The following is a 19,048-nucleotide window of genomic DNA, read 5'->3' on the forward strand; positions in this document are numbered from 1 at the left end:
CAAGACAGGATTGTGTTGAGGCACAGATCTGGGTAAGGGTACCAAAGAATGTCTGCAGCATTGAAGGTCCCCAAGAACAGTGACCTTCCATTTAAGAATGATGGAGAAGTTTGGAAGCACCAAGACCCTTCCTAGAGCTGACCGCCCAGCCAAACTGAGCAATCGATGGAGAAAGGCCTTGGGAGGTGACCAAGAACCCAATGGTTCCCGAGTTCCTCTGTGGAAATGGGAGACTCTTCTAGGTCAGCCATCTCTGCATCACTTCACCAATCATGCCTTTCTGGTAGAGTGGCCAGACGGAAGCCAATCCTCAGTAAAAGGCACATGACAGCCTGCTTGGAGTTTGCTAAAAGGCACCTAAAGGACTCTCAGACCATGAGAAACAAGATTTTCTGGTCTGATAAACCAAGATTGAACTCTTTGGCATGAATACCAAGCATCACGTCTGAAGAAAGCCTGGCACCATCCCTATGGTGCAGCATGGTGGTGGCAGCATCATGCTGTTGGGTTGTTTTTCAGTGGCAGGGACTGGGAGACTAGACCGGATCGAGGGAAAGATGAACGGAGCAAAGTACAGAGATCCTTGATGAAAACCTGCTCCAGAGCACTCAGGACCTCAGACTGGGGAGACGGTTCACCTTCCAACAGGACAATGACTCTAAGCACACAGCCCAAGACAACGCAGGAGTGGCTTCGGGACAAGTCTCTGAATGTCCTTGAGTGGCCCAGCCAGAGCCCAAACTTAAACCTGAACAAACATCTAGAGACCTAAAAATAGCTGTGCAGCGACACTCCCCAAGAGGAATGGGAGAAACTCCCCAAATACAGATGTGCCAAGCTTGCAGCGTCATACCCAAGAAGACTCGAGGCTGTAATCCCTGCCAGAGGTGATTAAACAAAGTACTGAGTAAAGGGTCTGAATATTTACATAAATACTGTTAGCAAATACCTTTGTTTTTATTCATTTGTACATAGTTAAACTTTTTTTCTAATAAAATGTCATTTTCAGTGATTCATACTTGTATTGTCTTTACATAGCAGGCAACAGTGGTATTCAGAAAAACAGCCAGATGCTACATTCATTACAGGGTCTTATTTACAACAAATTAGATGGCAATTCATTGCTTATTTGAATACAGGCATAGCACATACAAATCCATACATTTTGATACAAATATCAAATTTGTATTTGTATTGCAAAGCAGGATACTGGCATATGATATGAATCCTACAAATCAATTAAAATCAGCTTGAATATGCAGATCATGTTTGGAAGGTTGACCTAACATTGGCTCATGATGTGGAATCTACAGTTGAAGTCGGAAGTTTACATACACTTAGGTTGGAGTAATTAAACTTGTTTTTCAACCAGTCCACATATTTCTTGTTAACGAACTATAGTTTTGGCAAGTCAGTTAGGACATCTACTTTGTGCATGACACAAGTAATTTTTCCAACAACTGTTTACAGATTATTTAACTTATAATTCACTGTATCACAATTCCAGTGGGTCAGAAGTTTACATACGCTAAGTTGACTGTGCCTTTAAACAGCTTGGAAAATTCCATAACATGTCATGGCTATAGAAGCTTTTGATAGGCTAATTGACATCATTTGAGTCAATTGGAGGTGTACCTGTGGATGTATTTCAAGGCCTACATTCAAACTCATTGCCTCTTTGCTTGACATCAGGGGAAAATCAAAAGAAATTAGCCAAGACCTCCACAAGTCTGGTTCATCCTTGTGAGCAATTTCCAAACGCCTGAAGGTACCACGTTCATCTGTACAAACAATAGTATGCAAGTATAAACACCATGGGACCACACAGCCGTCATACCGCTCAGGAAGGAGACGCGTTCTGTCTCCTAGAGATGAACATACTTTGGTGCGAAAAGTGCAAATCAATCCCAGAACAGCAAAGGACCTTGTGAAGATGCTGGAGGAAACAGGTACAAAAGTATCTATATCCACAGTAAAATGAGTCCTATATCGACATAACCTGAGAGGCTGCTCAGCAAGGAAGCAGCCACTGCTCCAAAACCACCATAAAAATGCCAGACTACGGTATGCAAATGCACATGGGGACAAAGCTTGTACTTTTTGGAGAAATGTACTCTGGTCTGATGAAACAAAAATAGAACTGTTTGGCCATAATGACCATTGTTATGTTTGGAGGAAAGAGGGGGAGGCTTGCAAGCCAAAGAACACCATCCCAACCGTGAAGCATGGGGGTGACAGCATCATGTTGTGGGTGTGCTTTGCTGCAGGATGGTCTGGTGCACTTCACAAAATAGATGGCATCATGAGGAAAGAAAGTTATGTGGATATATTGAAGCAACATCTCAAGACATCAGTCAGGAAGTTAAAGCTTGGTCGCAAATGGGTCTTCTAAATGGACAATGACCCCAAACATAGTTGCAAAATGGCTTAAGGACAACATAGTCAAGGTATTAGAGTGGCCATCACAAAGCCCAGACCTCAATCTTATAGAATATTTGTGGGCAGAACTGAAAAAGTATGTGTCGAGCAAGGAGGCCTACAAACCTGACTCAGTTACACCAGCTCTCTCAGGAGGAATGGGCCAAAATTCACCCAACTTATTTTGGGAAGCTTGTGGAAGGTTAACCGAAATGTTTGACCCAAGTTAAACAATTTAAAGGCAATGCTACCAAATACTAATTGAGTGCATGTAAACTTCTGACCCACTCGGAATGTGATGAAAGAAATAAAAGCTTAAATAAATCATTCTCTCTACTATTATTCTGACATTTCACATTCTTAAAATAAAGTGGTGAACCTAACTAACCTAAGACAGTGAATTTTTACTTGGATGAAATGTCAGGAATTGTGAAAAACTGAGTTTAAATGTATTTGGCTAAGGTGTATGTAAACTTTCGACCTCAATTGTATCTAGCCTGAGTGCCAGTGTGTTATCATACCAACTTATTTTCACTCATTGTCATGCCAAAGGTTTGGCTTGACAATGACAACAATTGAGTTGGCAAGAGTACAAACGGCTCTAGGACCAGGCTAGTAACTCAGTGTAAGCTCCTGTCATTGTGGAATTACTTACTGAAATGTTGTATGGATGGTGAACACTATTTAGAATATAGCCTTGTTTATTGAACAATTCCAATGACACTATAAGTGGATAATGAAAAATGGCATCATGTTCCTCTTCCTGCATCAGAACTCAATTTTATGCTGTCGGAGGATAGCTCGTAGTTTACTGTTCTCTTTTTCCTAAAAAAGGGGGAAAGAGATTGAAGGGTGGGTTAAAACCAGGTTTGTTGACTGATGCTCTTCATAAGATGTAGAATCTAAACGCCTTAACAGGTCTCGGGCAGGTGGTGTTTTGGGTTCCCAGGGGCTGCCCAACTCACCATCTTGCCATTGTGCTCTTGTAGGTCGTTAACTTGCTGGACCAGGTGATCGTTGCTCTCCTTCAGCTTTTGAACTTCGCGATCGGCCCGTGACTTCACAGACATCAGGATTCCTGGGTGGTGGAAGAAAACATGTCATGTTGGACACAAACCCATTCTGTGACATTGGTGACCTAGCTAGCTACCGTATGTGACATAAAAGGTTGTGTTCATTAGGGCAAGCTTTAACATGTTTCACAATGGAAACCTTAAAATTTGTGTTTGTTATTGGACATGTCCAGGGAGTTCCTAATGAACACGACCAGTGGGGGATCTCTCACCGTTGACGATCCTGGCCACCCTCCAGAGCCTGAGGAGGATCAGGAGGCCCATGCCGTCAAAGGCATCTTCACTGGCGATATACACAATGTCCAGGATGAAGGACACAATCACCACCAGCCCATCAAACATCTCAAACTTGTGATGGAAAAACTCCAGCCTGTAGGCAAAGAGCTTTCCAGCCAGCTCCACCATGAAGAAGGTGAGAAGAGCCAGACTCAGGTAGTGGAAGACCTGGTGAAGAGGGTGTTAGGGAAGATTCAGAATTTGTTGGTAACATATGTAAGATGTTTTATATTTATCAAATGTGTGTAAGTTAATTCTCATCAGAATGGTATTTTTGTATAATACTGTGGGCAGGGTTGCAGTATCTGTTCTATGTCAAGACTAAGTTGCATGGCCGCTGAGAGGGGAGAGGTCAAAGTGTCATCATGTGTAAACATATCTTTTACTCCCTACCTTTTCTAGTGGGGAAAGAAGGGTTGCAGTGTTGTTTCTATCTTAAACTATAGCCTCACCCTCCTCTCCGTGAGTTTGTCCAGGAGTTTGTATTTAGAGTGGGTTGTATCTAAATGACAATTTGATATATGCCTGTTGATATGGAGGATTGGTTTATGGTTCTGGGTTTGGGAAAGGAGACAAAGCTGAACGATGAGTTATGTCTATGCTGTCTGACTATGTGTGTCTTTGCTATTAAAGGAACTCAGTTGCATTGTAAGGGGGCTCTCAGAGGATTCACTGGGAGACACTGAATCAATCTGAGAGTCACAGGGTTGTGATAGAGCTCATATAATTAAAGATGGACTTTGATAACTAACTCTGATTTGTGTGTGTGGTTTGCTCCCATGATTTGGTAAATAGAGGAAATTTCCACGACAAGGGAAAGGACAGAGGAGGAGTTGTAAGAAGGTTTGGGTCACGCATTTCTTGATCCGTGTGCCAAATAGCAACCTATTCCCTAAATTTAACTAGGCAAGTCAGTTAAGAACATATTCTTATTTTACGACAGCCTACCCCGGGCAAACTCTCCCCTAACCTGGATGACGCTGGGCCGATTGTGCGCTGCCCTATGGGACTCCCAATCCCGGACCGTTGTCATACAGCCCGGAATCGAACCACGGTATTTAGTGACGCCTCTAGCACCGAGATGCACTGCCTTAGACCACTACGCCACTCGGTGGACATATCTCACCTGAGGGGCAACGTGCCCATGCTCCAACTTGATGATTGACAGGTCGATCAGTAGCTCGCCCAGCACAAAGAATGCATCCAGGATGACCAGGCATACCACAGCTATCTAAACCAAAAGGCAAACACTCAACATCAAAGACCAACACCATAGCGATCCAAACCACAGTGAAACACCCAACATCAGTAAAGACCAACCTTCTGACAATGTACAACAAGAGAAGGGGAGTGAATTTACTGTCACATTTGCAGCCTAGACTGAGAAACACACATTCCCCATCCACAGTTGACATTTGATTTGAGCAAAGGTAACATTGACTGTGTTGGATAGATAGTATGAGCATTGCCTACTCCACTCATATTCCATACCTGGAATCTGTCTGAGCTGTAGAGTCTCTTCAGGGAGTCTCTGAAGGTGACTTGTAAGTGGGGCAGCTGTCCTGTGGCTGGTCCTGTCTCCTCTCTAGCCTCATGCAGCCCCTCGTTGTGCCAATGGGCTGTGTGGTCATCACCCACCGTGGTGAAATGCCTCAGGTACTTGGACATGGTGCTGCAGGGGGGTGGGGTGGCCCACCACAAATAGACTGTGGTTTTCCTAGTTATACGTTAACTGAATGTTAAATGCCAAAGCTATCAAATGTCACAAGTTTGTCTGAAGTACAATAACTCAATAGCCCTAGTGTTTATCTAAGGTTTTCATTTCCTAACATTGACATTGTTAGTTTAACCAATTTACTAGCATTAACAAGGTTCATATCATCCCCAGCATGTTGATTAAGCGTTGGGATACATATTGTAACCCTCAAATTTTCATATACACAAAGAATAGACAGCCTATTGCAATTTATGACTGACTGCTCTAACAGTAATTCATTGTACTGTACAATACGAGTATACTTCTACTTTTAAACATTACAAAAGCATGCAAGATGTCAACAAACCAAACCATTTGACTCAAGATGCAAGTGAACTGTGTGGCCAACCTATGTTGAATTTCCTAAGAAAATCTAGACCAATAGATTTTATCATTACAATAAATACTTGTTTTATTTATTTTGTCAAAAAGCTTTAATACGTTTAGTGATAATGGTCAACAAATGGTTTTAACAATGTAACAAGTGTAAAATAGTAGGCTAATAATAAGCATATGTCAACAATTCTATAGCCTGGTCCAAGATCTAGGAGAGGGGGTGACCTCGACAATTTATTGCTAAAACGAGAGGCTGCCTGGATCTTTAATTTAAAGACCTTTGCTCCCTTCAGTCTCAACATAGACTTTGATCTGAAGCCATTCTCGTGATTGTTGTCATTTTGCTATTCATTGTAAATGTTTGTAGGCTTATGTAGCCAAATTGTATTTATGATTGTACGCTATCCATTCATGTTTTTTGTATGCCATTTTAAAATATGAGAATTAACCAATGATATCAGGCCACACCCGGCCATGATTACAGACACCTGTATTTGTGTCTTTTGACACTATATAAATGAGTCACCCCGCAATGTTTGCCATTGTACCCTGATGAAGACAGCTTGTCTGTCGAAATGTTGGACATAAACATTTCTGCATTTGAGCTCCTAGTGTGTGTGGCTCTCCTTTATTTTCCAAGATCTGTTTGTGTCATGTCAACTCCTTGTCATGCCAGAGCCCTATACTACAAATCAAATCAAATTGTATTTGTCATATTGGCCAAGTACAACTGGTGTAGTCTTTACCGTGAAATGCTTGCTTACGAGCCTTTCCCAACGATGCAGTTTAAAAATTATAACAAATTGTAACACAAGAGGAATAAAATACACAAAAATGGAGCTATATACAGGGAGTAACAGTACCAGATCAAGGTGCAGAGGTACGAGTTATTTTAGGTAGCTATGTACATGAAGGCAGGTAGATACAGTGGGGCAAAAAAGTATTTAGTAAATAACAAAAGTTTATCTCAATACTCAATGTTATATACCCTTTGTTGGCAATGAAACGTCAAACGTTTTCTGTAAATCTTTGCAAGGTTTTCACACACTGTTGCTGGTATTTTGGCCCATTCCTCCATGCAGATCTCCTCTAGAGCAGTGATGTTTTGGGGCTGTTGCTGGGCAACACGGACGTTCAACTCCTTCCAAAGATTTTTTATAGGGTTGAGATCTGGAGACTGGCTAGGCCACTCCAGGACCTTGAAATGCTACTTACGAAGCCACTCCTTCGTTGCCCGGGCGGTGTGTTTGGGATCATTGTCATGCTGAAAGACCCAGCCACGTTTCATCTTCAATGCCCTTGCTGATGGAAGGAGGTTTTCACTCAAAATCTCACGATACAGTGCCTTGCGAAAGTATTCGGCCCCCTTGAACTTTGCGACCTTTTGCCACATTTCAGGCTTCAAACATAAAGATATAAAACTGTATTTTTTTGTGAAGAATCAACAACAAGTGGGACACAATCATGAAGTGGAACGACATTTATTGGATATTTCAAACTTTTTTAACAAATCAAAAACTGAAAAATTGGGCGTGCAAAATTATTCAGCCCCTTTACTTTCAGTGCAGCAAACTCTCTCCAGAAGTTCAGTGAGGATCTCTGAATGATCCAATGTTGACCTAAATGACTAATGATGATAAATACAATCCACCTGTGTGTAATCAAGTCTCCGTATAAATGCACCTGCACTGTGATAGTCTCAGAGGTCCGTTAAAAGCGCAGAGAGCATCATGAAGAACAAGGAACATACCAGGCAGGTCCGAGATACTGTTGTGAAGAAGTTTAAAGCCGGATTTGGATACAAAAAGATTTCCCAAGCTTTAAACATCCCAAGGAGCACTGTGCAAGCGATAATATTGAAATGGAAGGAGTATCAGACCACTGCAAATCTACCAAGACCTGGCCGTCCCTCTAAACTTTCAGCTCATACAAGGAGAAGACTGATCAGAGATGCAGCCAAGAGGCCCATGATCACTCTGGATGAACTGCAGAGATCTACAGCTGAGGTGGGAGACTCTGTCCATAGGACAACAATCAGTCGTATATTGCACAAATCTGGCCTTTAAGGAAGAGTGGCAAGAAGAAAGCCATTTCTTAAAGATATCCATAAAAAGTGTTGTTTAAAGTTTGCCACAAGCCACCTGGGAGACACACCAAACATGTGGAATAAGGTGCTCTGGTCAGATGAAACCAAAATGGAACTTTTTGGCAACAATGCAAAACGTTATGTTTGGCGTAAAAGCAACACAGCTGAACACACCATCCCCACTGTCAAACATGGTGGTGGCAGCATCATGGTTTGGGCCTGCTTTTCTTCAGCAGGGACAGGGAAGATGGTTAAAATTGATGGGAAGATGGATGGAGCCAAATACAGGACCATTCTGGAAGAAAACCTGATGGAGTCTGCAAAAGACCTGAGACTGGGACGGAGATTTGTCTTCCAACAAGACAATGATCCAAAACATAAAGCAAAGTCTACAATGGAATGGTTCAAAAATAAACATATCCAGGTGTTAGAATGGCCAAGTCAAAGTCCAGACCTGAATCCAATCGAGAATCTGTGGAAAGAACTGAAAACTGCTGTTCACAAATGCTCTCCATCCAACCTCACTGAGCTCGAGCTGTTTTGCAAGGAGGAATGGGAAAAAAATTCAGTCTCTCGATGTGCAAAACTGATAGACATACCCCAAGCGACTTACAGCTGTAATCGCAGCAAAAGGTGGCGCTACAAAGTATTAACTTAAGGGGGCTGAATAATTTTGCGCGCCCAATTTTTCAGTTTTTGATTTGTTAAAAAAAATTGGAACATCCAATAAATGTCGTTCCACCTCATGATTGTGTCCCACTTGTTGCTGATTCTTCACAAAAAAATACAGTTTTATATCTTTATGTTTGAAGCCTGCAATGTGGCAAAAGGTCGCAAAGTTCAAGGGGGCCGAATACTTTCGCAAGGCACTGTACATGGCCCCCATTCATTCTTTCCTTTACACGGATCAGTTGTCCCGGTCCCTTTGCAGAGAAACAGCCCCAAAGCATGATGATCCCACCCCCATGCTTCACAGTAGGTATGGTGTTCTTTGGATGCAACTCAGCATTCTTTGTCCTCCAAACACGACGAGTTGAGTTTTTACCAAAAAGTTATATTTTGGTTTCATCTGACCATATGACATTCTTCCAATCTTCTTCTGGATCATCCAAATGCTCTCTATCAAACTTCAGACAGCCCTGGACATGTACTGGCTTAAGCAGGGGGACACGTCTGGCACTGCAGGATTTGAGTCCCTGGCGGCGTAGTGTGTTACTGATGGTAGGCTTTCTTACTTTGGTCCCAGCTCTCTGCATGTCATTCACTTGGTCCCCCCGTGTGGTTCTGGGATTTTTGCTCACTGTTCTTGTGATTATTTTTGACCCCATGGGAGCCCCAGATCGAGGGAGATTATCAGTGGTCTTGTATGTCTTCCATTTCCTAATAATTGCTCCCACAGTTGATTTCTTCAAACCAAGCTGCTTACCTATTGCAGATTCAGTCTTCCCAGCTTGGTGCAGGTCTACAATTTTGTTTCTGGTGTCCTTTGACAGCTCTTTAGTCTTGGCCATAGTGGAGTTTGGAGTGTGACTGTTTAAGGTTGTGGACAGGTGTCTTTTATACTGATAACAAGTTCAAACAGGTGCCATTAATACAGGTAACAAGTGGAGGACAGAGGGGCCTCTTAAAGAAGAAGTTACAGGTCTGTGAGAGCCAGAAATCTTGCTTGTTTGTAGGTGATCAAATACTTATTTTCCACCATAATTTGCAAATAAATTCATTAAAAAACCTACAATGTGATTTTCTGGATTTTTTTCTCATTTTGTCTGTCATAGTTGAAGTGTACCTATGATGAAAATTACAGGCCTCTCATCTTTTTAAGTGGGAGAACTTGCACAATTGGTGGCTGACTAAATACTTTTTGCCCCATTGTATGTACAGTTGTGGCCAAAAGTTGAGAATGACACAAATATTAATTTTCAAAGTCTACTGCCTTAGTTTGTATGATAGCAATTTGCATATACTCCAGAATGTTATGAAGAGTGATCAGATGAATTGCAAAGTCCCTCTTTGCCATGCAAATGAACTGAATCCCCAAAAACATTTCCACTGCATTTCAGCCCTGCCACAAAAGGACCAGCTGACATCATGTCAGTGATTCTCAAATTAACATAGTTGTGAGTGTTGACGAGGACAAGGCTGGAGATCACTCGGTCATGCTGATTGAGTTTGATTAACAGACTGGAAGCTCCAAAAGGAATCATTGTTCTTCCTCTGTCAATCATGGCAAGGAAACATGTGCCTTCATCATTGCTCTGCACAAAATGGGCTTCACAGGCAAGGACATTGCTGCCAGTAAGATTGCACCTAAATCAACCATTTATTGGCTCATCAAGAACTTCAAGGGGAGCGGTTCAATTGTTGTGAAGAAGGCTTCAGGGCGCCCAAGAAAGTCCAGCAAGCGCCAAGACGTCTGCTAAAGTTGATTAAGCTGCGGGAACGGGGCACCACCAGTACAGAGCTTGCTCAGGAATTGCAACAGGCAGGCGTGAGTGCATCTGCACGCACAGTGAGGCGAAGACTTTTGGAGGATGGCCTGGTGTCAAGAAGGGCAGCAAAGAAGCCACTTCTCTCCAGGAAAAACATCAGGGACAGACTGATATTCTGCAAAAGGTACAGGGATTGGACTGCTGAGGACTGGGGTAAAGTAATTTTCTCTGATGAATCCCCTTTCCGATTGTTTGGGGCATCCGGAAAAAAGCTTGTCCGGAGAAGACAAGGTGTGGGGTTGCTTCTCAGCCATGGGAGTGGGCTCACTCACAATTTTCCCTAAGAACACAGCCATGAATAAAGAACGGTACCAACACATCCTCCAAGAGCAACTTCTCCCAACCATCCAGGAACAGTTTGGTGATGAACAATGCCTTTTCCAGCATGATGGAGCACCTTGCCATAAGGCAAAATTGATAACTAAGTGGCTCGAAGAACAAAACATCGATATTTTGGGTCCATGGCCAGGAAACTCCCCAGACCTTAATCACAATAATCACAAGAATCCTCAAGAGGCAGGTGGACAAACAAACCCCCACAAATTCTGACAAACTCCAAGCATTGATTATGCAAGAATGGGCTGCCATCAGTCAGGATGTGGCCCAGAAGTTAATTGACAGCATGCCAGGGCAGATTGCTGAAAAATAAGAGTCAACACTGCAAATATTGACTCTGCATCAACTTCATGTAATTGTCAATAAAAACCTTTGACACTTATGAAATTATTGTAATTATACTTCAGTATTCCATAGTAACATCTGACAAAAATATCTAAAGACACTGAAGCAGCAAACTTTGTGGAAATTAATATTTGTGTCATTCTCAAAACTTTTGGCCACGACTGTACATGAAGGCAGGGTAAAGTGACTAGGCATCGTGATAGATGAGTAAAATAAAGAACAGAGTAGCAGCAGCAAATTTGTGTAAAATGTTTGTGTTGTGTCGGTATGCGTTTGTAGTATATTTGAATGTGTGTGGGGTTTGTGTGAAAGTGTCAATGTAGTGAGTGTGTGTGTGTGTGTATACACACCGAGTGTACATCACATTAAGTACACCTTGTCTTTCCTTGACAGACTGACCAGGTGAAAGTTATGATCCCTTACTGGATGTCACTTCAAATCAGTGTAGATGGAGGGCAGGAGACAGGTTAAAGAAGGACTTTTAAGCCTTGAGAAAATTGAGACATGGATTGTGTATGTGTGCCATTGAGGGTGAATGGGCAAGACAAAAGATTGACGTGCTTTTGAACGGCTTATGGTAGTAGGTGCGATGCGCATCGGTTTGTGTCAAGAACTGCAATGCTGCTGGGTTTTTCACGCTCAAAAGTTTCCCATGTGTATCAAGAATGGTCCACCAACCAAGGACATCCAACCAACTTGACACAACTGTAGGTATCATTTAATTCAACATGGGTCAGCATCCCTGTGGAACGCTTTAGACACCTTGTAGAGTCATTGCCCTGATGAATTGAGGCTGTTCTGAGGGGGGAACCCCATATCACAGGCATAGAAAGTACACTTCAGTAGAGTCAGAGCTATACTGAACAAAAATATAAACGCAAAATGCAACAAATAAATTCATTAGGCCCTAATCTATGGATTTCACATGATTGGGCAGGGGCACAGCCATGGTTGGGCCTGGGAGGGCATAGGCCCACCCACTGGGAAGCCAGGCCTGTGTAATGATCATGCTGTTTAATCAGCTTCTTGATATGCCACACCTGTCAGGTGGATAGATTATCTTGGCAAAGGATAAATTCTCACCAACAGGGATGTAAAAAAATGTGTGAACACCATTTGAGAGAAATAAGTGTTTTGAGCATATGGAACATTTCTGGGATATTTTATTTCAGCTCAAGAAACATGGGAGCAACACTTTACATGTTGCGTTCATATTTTTGGTCAGCGTAGTTGGGATTGCAAGTGCTGGTTCATGTTTTATTTAGTATTTTATTAGGAAGTGTTCTTGTACACAGATAGTTAATTATTGGTTACCCTGACTATTTAGCAGTCTAATGGCTTGGGGGTAGAAGCTGTCTCGGAGCCTGTTATTCCGAAAGCCGATGCTCCGGTACTGTTTGCCAGACAGTAGCAGAGTGAACAGTCTATGGCTTGGGTGGCTGGAGTCTTTTCCAAACCTTCCACTGACACTGCCTGATATAGAGGTCCTAAATGGCAGCGAGCTCGGCCACAGTGATGTACCCCACAAGGAGTTTCTTCACAGCCCACAAGTCCAGAACAGACTCCGGGAAACACACAGTACTATCCATGACTACATGGAACTCCATTCAACATCAAGTAACTCATGCAAGCAGTAAAACCAGTTTTTTTTTTTAAACAGATGAAAACTACATCTTACGGAACAACGTGAACTGTGAAGAGACAGACCGACAAACACATAATCACACATGCACTCTACACACGTAAATATGAATATTGTTTTATGGTGGTATTGTACATTTTGTGCTGTGGATATGTAGCGGTGGGGTAATGTGATGTACTGCTTTATTTTATTTTTTTGGGACACTCAAATCAGTATATGTTATATTTGGTAACATAACACAAATGCGGAGAGAGTCCAAAAAGAGAACACAGAAAGAAAGCGGTTGTATAAAACAACTGTCTGTACAACATCTTCAAACTAAGGTCAACCATGTCATCCATGATAGAGGGAGAAGCGGTCATCCATATATATGGGTAAAAGTCTAGCTAGGTTTTCATTGCAAGTTAAAGCGTACTGTTATCTAGTTAGCTAACATTAGCCGGCTGGCTCGCTAGCTAACGTTACGTGTATGATCTGGGTAGGAGCTCTAGAAAGTGGCCCGATTTCCTGAGTTGGTTGACTGTTCAAATAGATTTTTCCCAGTTGTTTTGAACGCGGCACTAGAGTTGAGATTATTGTTCATTGTTTAGCTAGCTAGTTAGCTACATGTCTAAATAAAAGACTCCACTCTGAAAGTAACCATTTCACTGTTCTGTTTACACCTTCTGTATCCTGTGCATGTGACAAACTTAGATTTGATATAGTGTGTGTTTTCCAGAGACGGTAATGTGAAGAACCACATAACCTGCACCAAAGTCAAATTAGGATATAGGCCAAGGACTAGATCAAGTTGGATTTGATTTTTTACTTTGACCCCTTTTTCTCCCCAGTCTTGTCTCATCTCTGCCACTCCCGTACGAACTCGGGAGAGGCGAAGGTCGAGAGCCATCCGTCCTCCGAAACACGACCCAACCAAGCCGCGCTGCTTCTTGACACAATGCCTGCTTAACCCGGAAGCCAGCCACACCAATGTGTCGGAGGAAACACTGTACACCTGGCGACTGTGTCAGCATGCTTGCCCCCGGCCCGCGACAGGAGTCACTAGAGCGCGATGGGACAAGGACATCCCTGCCAGCCCAACCCTACCCTAACCTGGACGACGCTGGGCAAATTGTGCGCCGTCCCATGGGTCTCCCAGTCGCAGCCTGCTGCGACAGAGCCTGTACTCGAACCAGGCCATTTTCTCAACAGTAGGATTACAGGTTTACTTTGTAATTGTTCCTCAACTGCAGTGTACCATACCATTTTCTGGCTCAGAGTCTCTAATTTTATCCAATGTAAAAAACTAAATTTCAAATGTTGCTACATAGGATCGAATACAGGTGGTGGGTCACAAATGGTTAATACCTATCACATTACACATTTAGTAATGACAGCATTTGCATTCCAAACTGTAGGTTTTTCACGAGATTGTACTTTGAAATTTGCGAAAGGCAAACACAGCTGCAACCAACCATAGACATACTCTATAATCCATTGATGGCAGTTAAGTTAAGACTGGCAGCCACTGCTAGCAAAGGCAAACACAGCTGCAACCAACCATAGACATACTCTATAATCCATTGATGGCAGTTAAGTTAAGACTGGCAGCCACTGCTAGCGCATTCGTTTTAAAGTAAAATTGAGATTCCAAAACCCTTCTATGGATGGTATGTCTATGGCCACAATGCAACAAGCTGTTCCACATGTAGAAGAAGGAGCGATAGCCGTGGGAAAATGATGCTTGTGCATTGATAATCACACAACAAGATGGCATTAACAATAAGTATTAAAATAAAGCCTACTTTCTGATGAATTTGCAAGATAACTTGTATTTCATTTTGACACAAATGAAAATGTGGCACGGACTTGTTCCATGGGTTATTGATGTTCCGGCATTCCACTAGCTCCAGGGTTTCCCAAACTCGGTCCTCGTGACCACAATGGGTGTATGTTCGGTTTTTGCCCTAGCACCACAAAACTGATTCAAATCAACTAATCATCAAGATTTGATCATTTGAATCAGCTATGTAGTGTTAGGTCAAAAACCAAAATGTGCTCAGAGTTTGGGAAATGCTGCTAGCCATTTGCAACATGCACGCACAGTAAAAAGTGTGCTTGTGGCAGGTGGACGCAAGTATGGGGAACTGCATAGGCCTACTTGGGGTGTGTCTGAAAGTGAACATTGCGAAACAAGTGGGATCATCAATACCAGTGGGTGTGTCGAAACCTAACAATATTTTAGCTAAGCCAGTTAGGCAGAGTAGGATCATTAAGGTGGAAGGTTAGAAACAAACATAGCAGGTTAGGAGAATAAACGTAGCAGGTTCAAATCAAAGTTTATTGGTCGCGTACAGAGGTATGCAGATAACCCAGGTGCAGCGAAAAGTTTGTGTTTCTATACTGAATAAAAAATATATAAAAATGCAACATGCAACAATTTCAAAGATTTTAACGAGTAAATGTTCATTAGGAAATCAGTCGATTTAGGCCCAAATCTATCAATTTCACATGCCTGGGAATACAGATATGAATCGGTTGGTCGCAGATACTTATTTTTAAAAGGTAGGGGTGTGGGTCAGAAAAGCAGTCCGTATCTGGTGTGCAGCGCTCTCCTTCGCATAGAGTTGATCAGGCTGTTGATTGTGTGGAATGTTGTCCCACTCCTCTTCAATGGCTGTGCGAAGTTGCTGGATATTGTTGGGAACTGGAACACACGTCGATCCAGAGCACACCAAACATGCTCAATGGGTGATTTCTGGTATGCAGGCTATGGAAGAAATTTGACATTTTCAGCTTCTAGGGATTGTGTACAGGTCCTTACAACATGGGGCAGTGCATTATCATGCTGAACCATGAGGTGATGGCGGCGGATTAATGGCACGACAATGGGCCTCAGGATCTCATCATGGCATCTTTGTGAATTCAAATTGCCATCAATAAAATGCAATTGTGATTGTTGTTCGTAGCTTATGCCTGCCCATACCATAACCCCACCGCCATCATGGGGCACTCTGTTCACAACATTGACATCAGCAAACCGCTAACCCACACGCGGCTTGTGGTTGTGAGGCCGGTTAGACGTGAGGCCGGTTAGACGTACTGCCAAATTCTCTAAAAACGACATGGTAGATAAATGAACATTCAATTCTCTGGCAACAGCTCTGGTGCAAATTCCTGCAGGCAGCATGCCAATTGCACGCTCCCTCAAAACTTGATACATCTGCTGCATTGTGTTGTGTGAGAAAACTGCACATTTTAAAGTGGTGCAGGAACACAAGGATTTCGCTACACCAGTAATATAATCTACTAAATATGTGTATGCGACCATTACAATTTGATTTATTTGACCTTTGTAATGATCATACTGTTTAATCAGCTTCTTGATATACCACACCTGTCAGGTGGATGGATTAAGTTGGCAAAGAGTAATGCTTTAACAGGGATATAAACAAATGTGTGCACAAAGTTTAAGAGAAATACGTTTTTTGTGCGTATGGAAAATGCCTGGATGGGCTCTTTTTTTTCAGCTCATGAAACATGGGACCCATATTTTACGGTAATTTGTGTTCAGTGGAGGTCCAACACTACAGCAATACACACAATCAAAAATAAGAAGCTGTTTGTCTGTCTCTAAATCCCAGCTTTGATGCACCTGTACTGTCTCCGCCTTCTAGGCGGTAGCCGGGTGGGGTGAACAGGCCGTGAATCCGTAGAAAAGCAATATCTACCGTCGTAGTATGGATGAAGCCTGACCTGGAATGTTAAACTAAGTGAACCTGGCTAGTATTATAAAATCCTGAGTAGATCTAGCTTACTTCGTAGTATACCACTCCGGAGTGACAAGGCTTTGACATGATAACACAAACAGATCTGGGACCAGGCTATCAATTTGAGGCCACACGAGAAATGACACCACTCAGTCCACCGAGGACTGGAATTGCCACTCACTATTGTAGAACCATATAATGTGTTGGCAACTATGTTTCGGAATATTGAGCGACACTTGCGGGGAACGTCTGATCTACAGCTCAAACCCAGGCATCTTGAGGACAACTCGTGATTTCCTGCTGGTATAAAAAAACAACGCCCGCTCTGCACTTTACACTATGTGCAAATCAATTGAATTAACTGGCATAATACATCGTTTATAATTCGTGTCATCCTTGAACTATTTACTTTAGAGTAGCGCCTTAAAATATGTTCATATCCACCAAAGAAATAGCCAGTTCACTAATATAATACCATCTGAGCAACTCCAAATCCTATTGCAGTGTAAAGCCATAACCACCTTCAACAAATAAAGTATGTTTACCTTAATGTAGACCTAGTGCTTTAATAGTTTATAGTCCCGTTGAAAAGTTGTTGATGTCCTCCGTTTTTCCCATAAAACCTTTGTCCTCAACTCCGCCTCTGTCTCAGAACCAGCACATTCCAAGAGGAACGGCGCCCGTGTAGACGAAAGTTGACTGCATAAAATTTGGAACCGCACCGCCTCCCAGACGTGAGCCTATTATTCAAAGGCTATATCGACTCAAAACAAAAGTGATGTAGCCTAATTTACGCACGTGTATTAATGAGTAGGATTATGTGTTTTTCTTGCAAAGGTGATTGCTTTTGATAAACGCTGTATCTGCCTTCCCAATGAAAACAAGTTTGAAAATGCAAAAATGTATTTTATGGAAAATAGATGTATGTTTCTGAATGATCACCATGCTGCCTTGTTGACAAAATGACGGAGCAGCTCCCAATGACTTGATGGGCCATTGTCCAGTGGCATCACTAGGGCTGGGCTTCGAGGGCTTCAGCCCCAAATGTTTTTTGATCGAGCGGGAACCTTTTGATGTTCCATAACCACACGTCACCAGTGGCAACCCGTCATCGGTGCGGCAGGGTAGGCTAGTGGTTAGAGCATTGGACTTTTTACAAGTTCAAATCCCTGAGATGACAAGGTACAAATCTGTCGTTCTGCCCCTGAACAGACAGTTAACCCACTGTTCCTAGGCTGTCATTGAAAATAAGAATTTGTTTTTAACTAACTTGCCTAGTTAAATAAAGGAAGAAAAAACAACAACATTCAGGGCAGGTGGGGCAGAGCCACATGTTCTGAGCCCCACATTTTTAGCACAAATATATATATATATTGGGGGCCTTGTCTGTTTTGCATGTTATTTTGGCATTCATACTGTCACATATCAATTTGCAAACAATTTAAACATATATAACATATATATATATATATATATATCAGTTAATAAAGCCACATACATACATGGTCTCTTTTTTGTTTTCTTGAGTAAGGCAGCTCCAAAATCCAGGTGTTTCAGCCTAGCTCAGTGCTTTCTGTGGTGGTGGGGCAAGCCAGCAGAAAATACAGAGCCTTGCGCCATGATTGGCTCAGTGTTCTGTCACTCATGGGGACAATACGTCACCGCCAAGTCTAAGGGGAGACCCTAAAAAATTATAGCCCCTTGGGTGCTGCCATAGAGTTACATTAGAAGTGCACATCTAAGAGGGCTCAAGGTCATTGGCAGCAGACAAAATGATGTCAAATCATGTTATATGTACTGTAGCTTTTAGTTGACTGATCATGTCAACATCATACTTTCAAAATCTTAGCTAGCAGTCATCATCATTAATCAAGTCGACAATCTACTGTCGCTATCTACTATCCCTTTTAATCCTTGTCACACGAAGAGAAATAATGAAGAGAAATTATAGATAAAACGTATCGGTGCTCATTACACAACAAGTAGGAAATCGCAAATTCCCCAATGAATGGTTTAGAAGGAATCAGTGACAGTGGCTGTGTGGTCCCAAATCTTTTCCAAGTTTAAAATGATAAACAGTCAACATTTGCCATGCTGTCAATGTGCTGCGCTCAAAACAACTGTTAACTCAGAACTGCGAAAACTTGACTTCAGTAAGTTCAAGAAAACTGTGAAGTCAGGAATAAATGAGCTCCCACTGGGAAATATGCTTTGAACGGTCATCCAACTCGGAATTGTAAATCCATCCTCTTTCTAGGGCTACGACTTGAAGATCAATGACATCATCATGATTCAACCTTGTTTTTTTCTTTATGCTGCTGCATAAATTATGTAATATGCCAGGGAGATATGTATACTGTAGCTAAGAAAGTAATACTAAGTGTATGTTGTGTAGTAAGATGTTAGTAGCTTATGTTAGTCAATATAACTATTTGTTTAGCACTTTTGAAATGTACAGCAACAGAATTCAGAACATGGGCCATTCTTACAGTGTTCTCCCTGTACCCCAAGTCAGCACGGTAGGATAAATAAGGGGGGCATA

At 42.2% G+C, this 19,048-nt stretch overlaps 1 protein-coding gene across 2 annotated transcripts; it reads right to left on the minus strand.

Moving 5' to 3' along the window:
- Positions 1-933: 933 nt before the first annotated feature.
- Positions 934-17,652, minus strand: LOC110494137 (voltage-gated hydrogen channel 1). Of its 2 annotated transcripts, none has more exons than XM_090205532.1 (6): positions 17,052-17,652; positions 5,259-5,439; positions 4,894-4,998; positions 3,704-3,935; positions 3,384-3,496; positions 934-3,243 (listed from the first exon to the last, which is right to left on the minus strand). In XM_090205532.1, exons 2-6 carry the CDS (start codon positions 5,433-5,435, stop codon positions 3,187-3,189), a joined length of 684 nt encoding a protein of 227 aa, XP_090061658.1. In that variant the 5' UTR covers positions 5,436-5,439; positions 17,052-17,652; the 3' UTR covers positions 934-3,186. The 2 variants fall into 2 exon arrangements, with proteins under 2 accessions (XP_090061658.1, XP_021424582.2); XM_021568907.3 differs by having other exon boundaries at positions 5,259-5,484; positions 17,052-17,608.
- Positions 17,653-19,048: the final 1,396 nt, after the last annotated feature.

Source organism: Oncorhynchus mykiss, chromosome 17 (assembly GCF_057628025.1).
Source record: "Oncorhynchus mykiss isolate SJ-2025 chromosome 17, ASM5762802v1, whole genome shotgun sequence".
Taxonomy (NCBI): domain Eukaryota; kingdom Metazoa; phylum Chordata; class Actinopteri; order Salmoniformes; family Salmonidae; genus Oncorhynchus; species Oncorhynchus mykiss.

Excerpts from the sequence above, each read along its gene's own strand:
- LOC110494137 (XM_090205532.1), bottom strand. The coding sequence starts at position 5,435 with ATGTCCAAGTACCTGAGGCATTTCACCACGGTGGGTGATGACCACACA. Across the intron at positions 3,497-3,703 it reads GGTGGCCAGGATCGTCAACG|GAATCCTGATGTCTGTGAAG; the intron begins GTGAGAGATCCC and ends TCCACCACCCAG. Across the intron at positions 3,244-3,383 it reads AAGAGCACAATGGCAAGATG|GAAAAAGAGAACAGTAAACT; the intron begins GTGAGTTGGGCA and ends CCCCTTTTTTAG.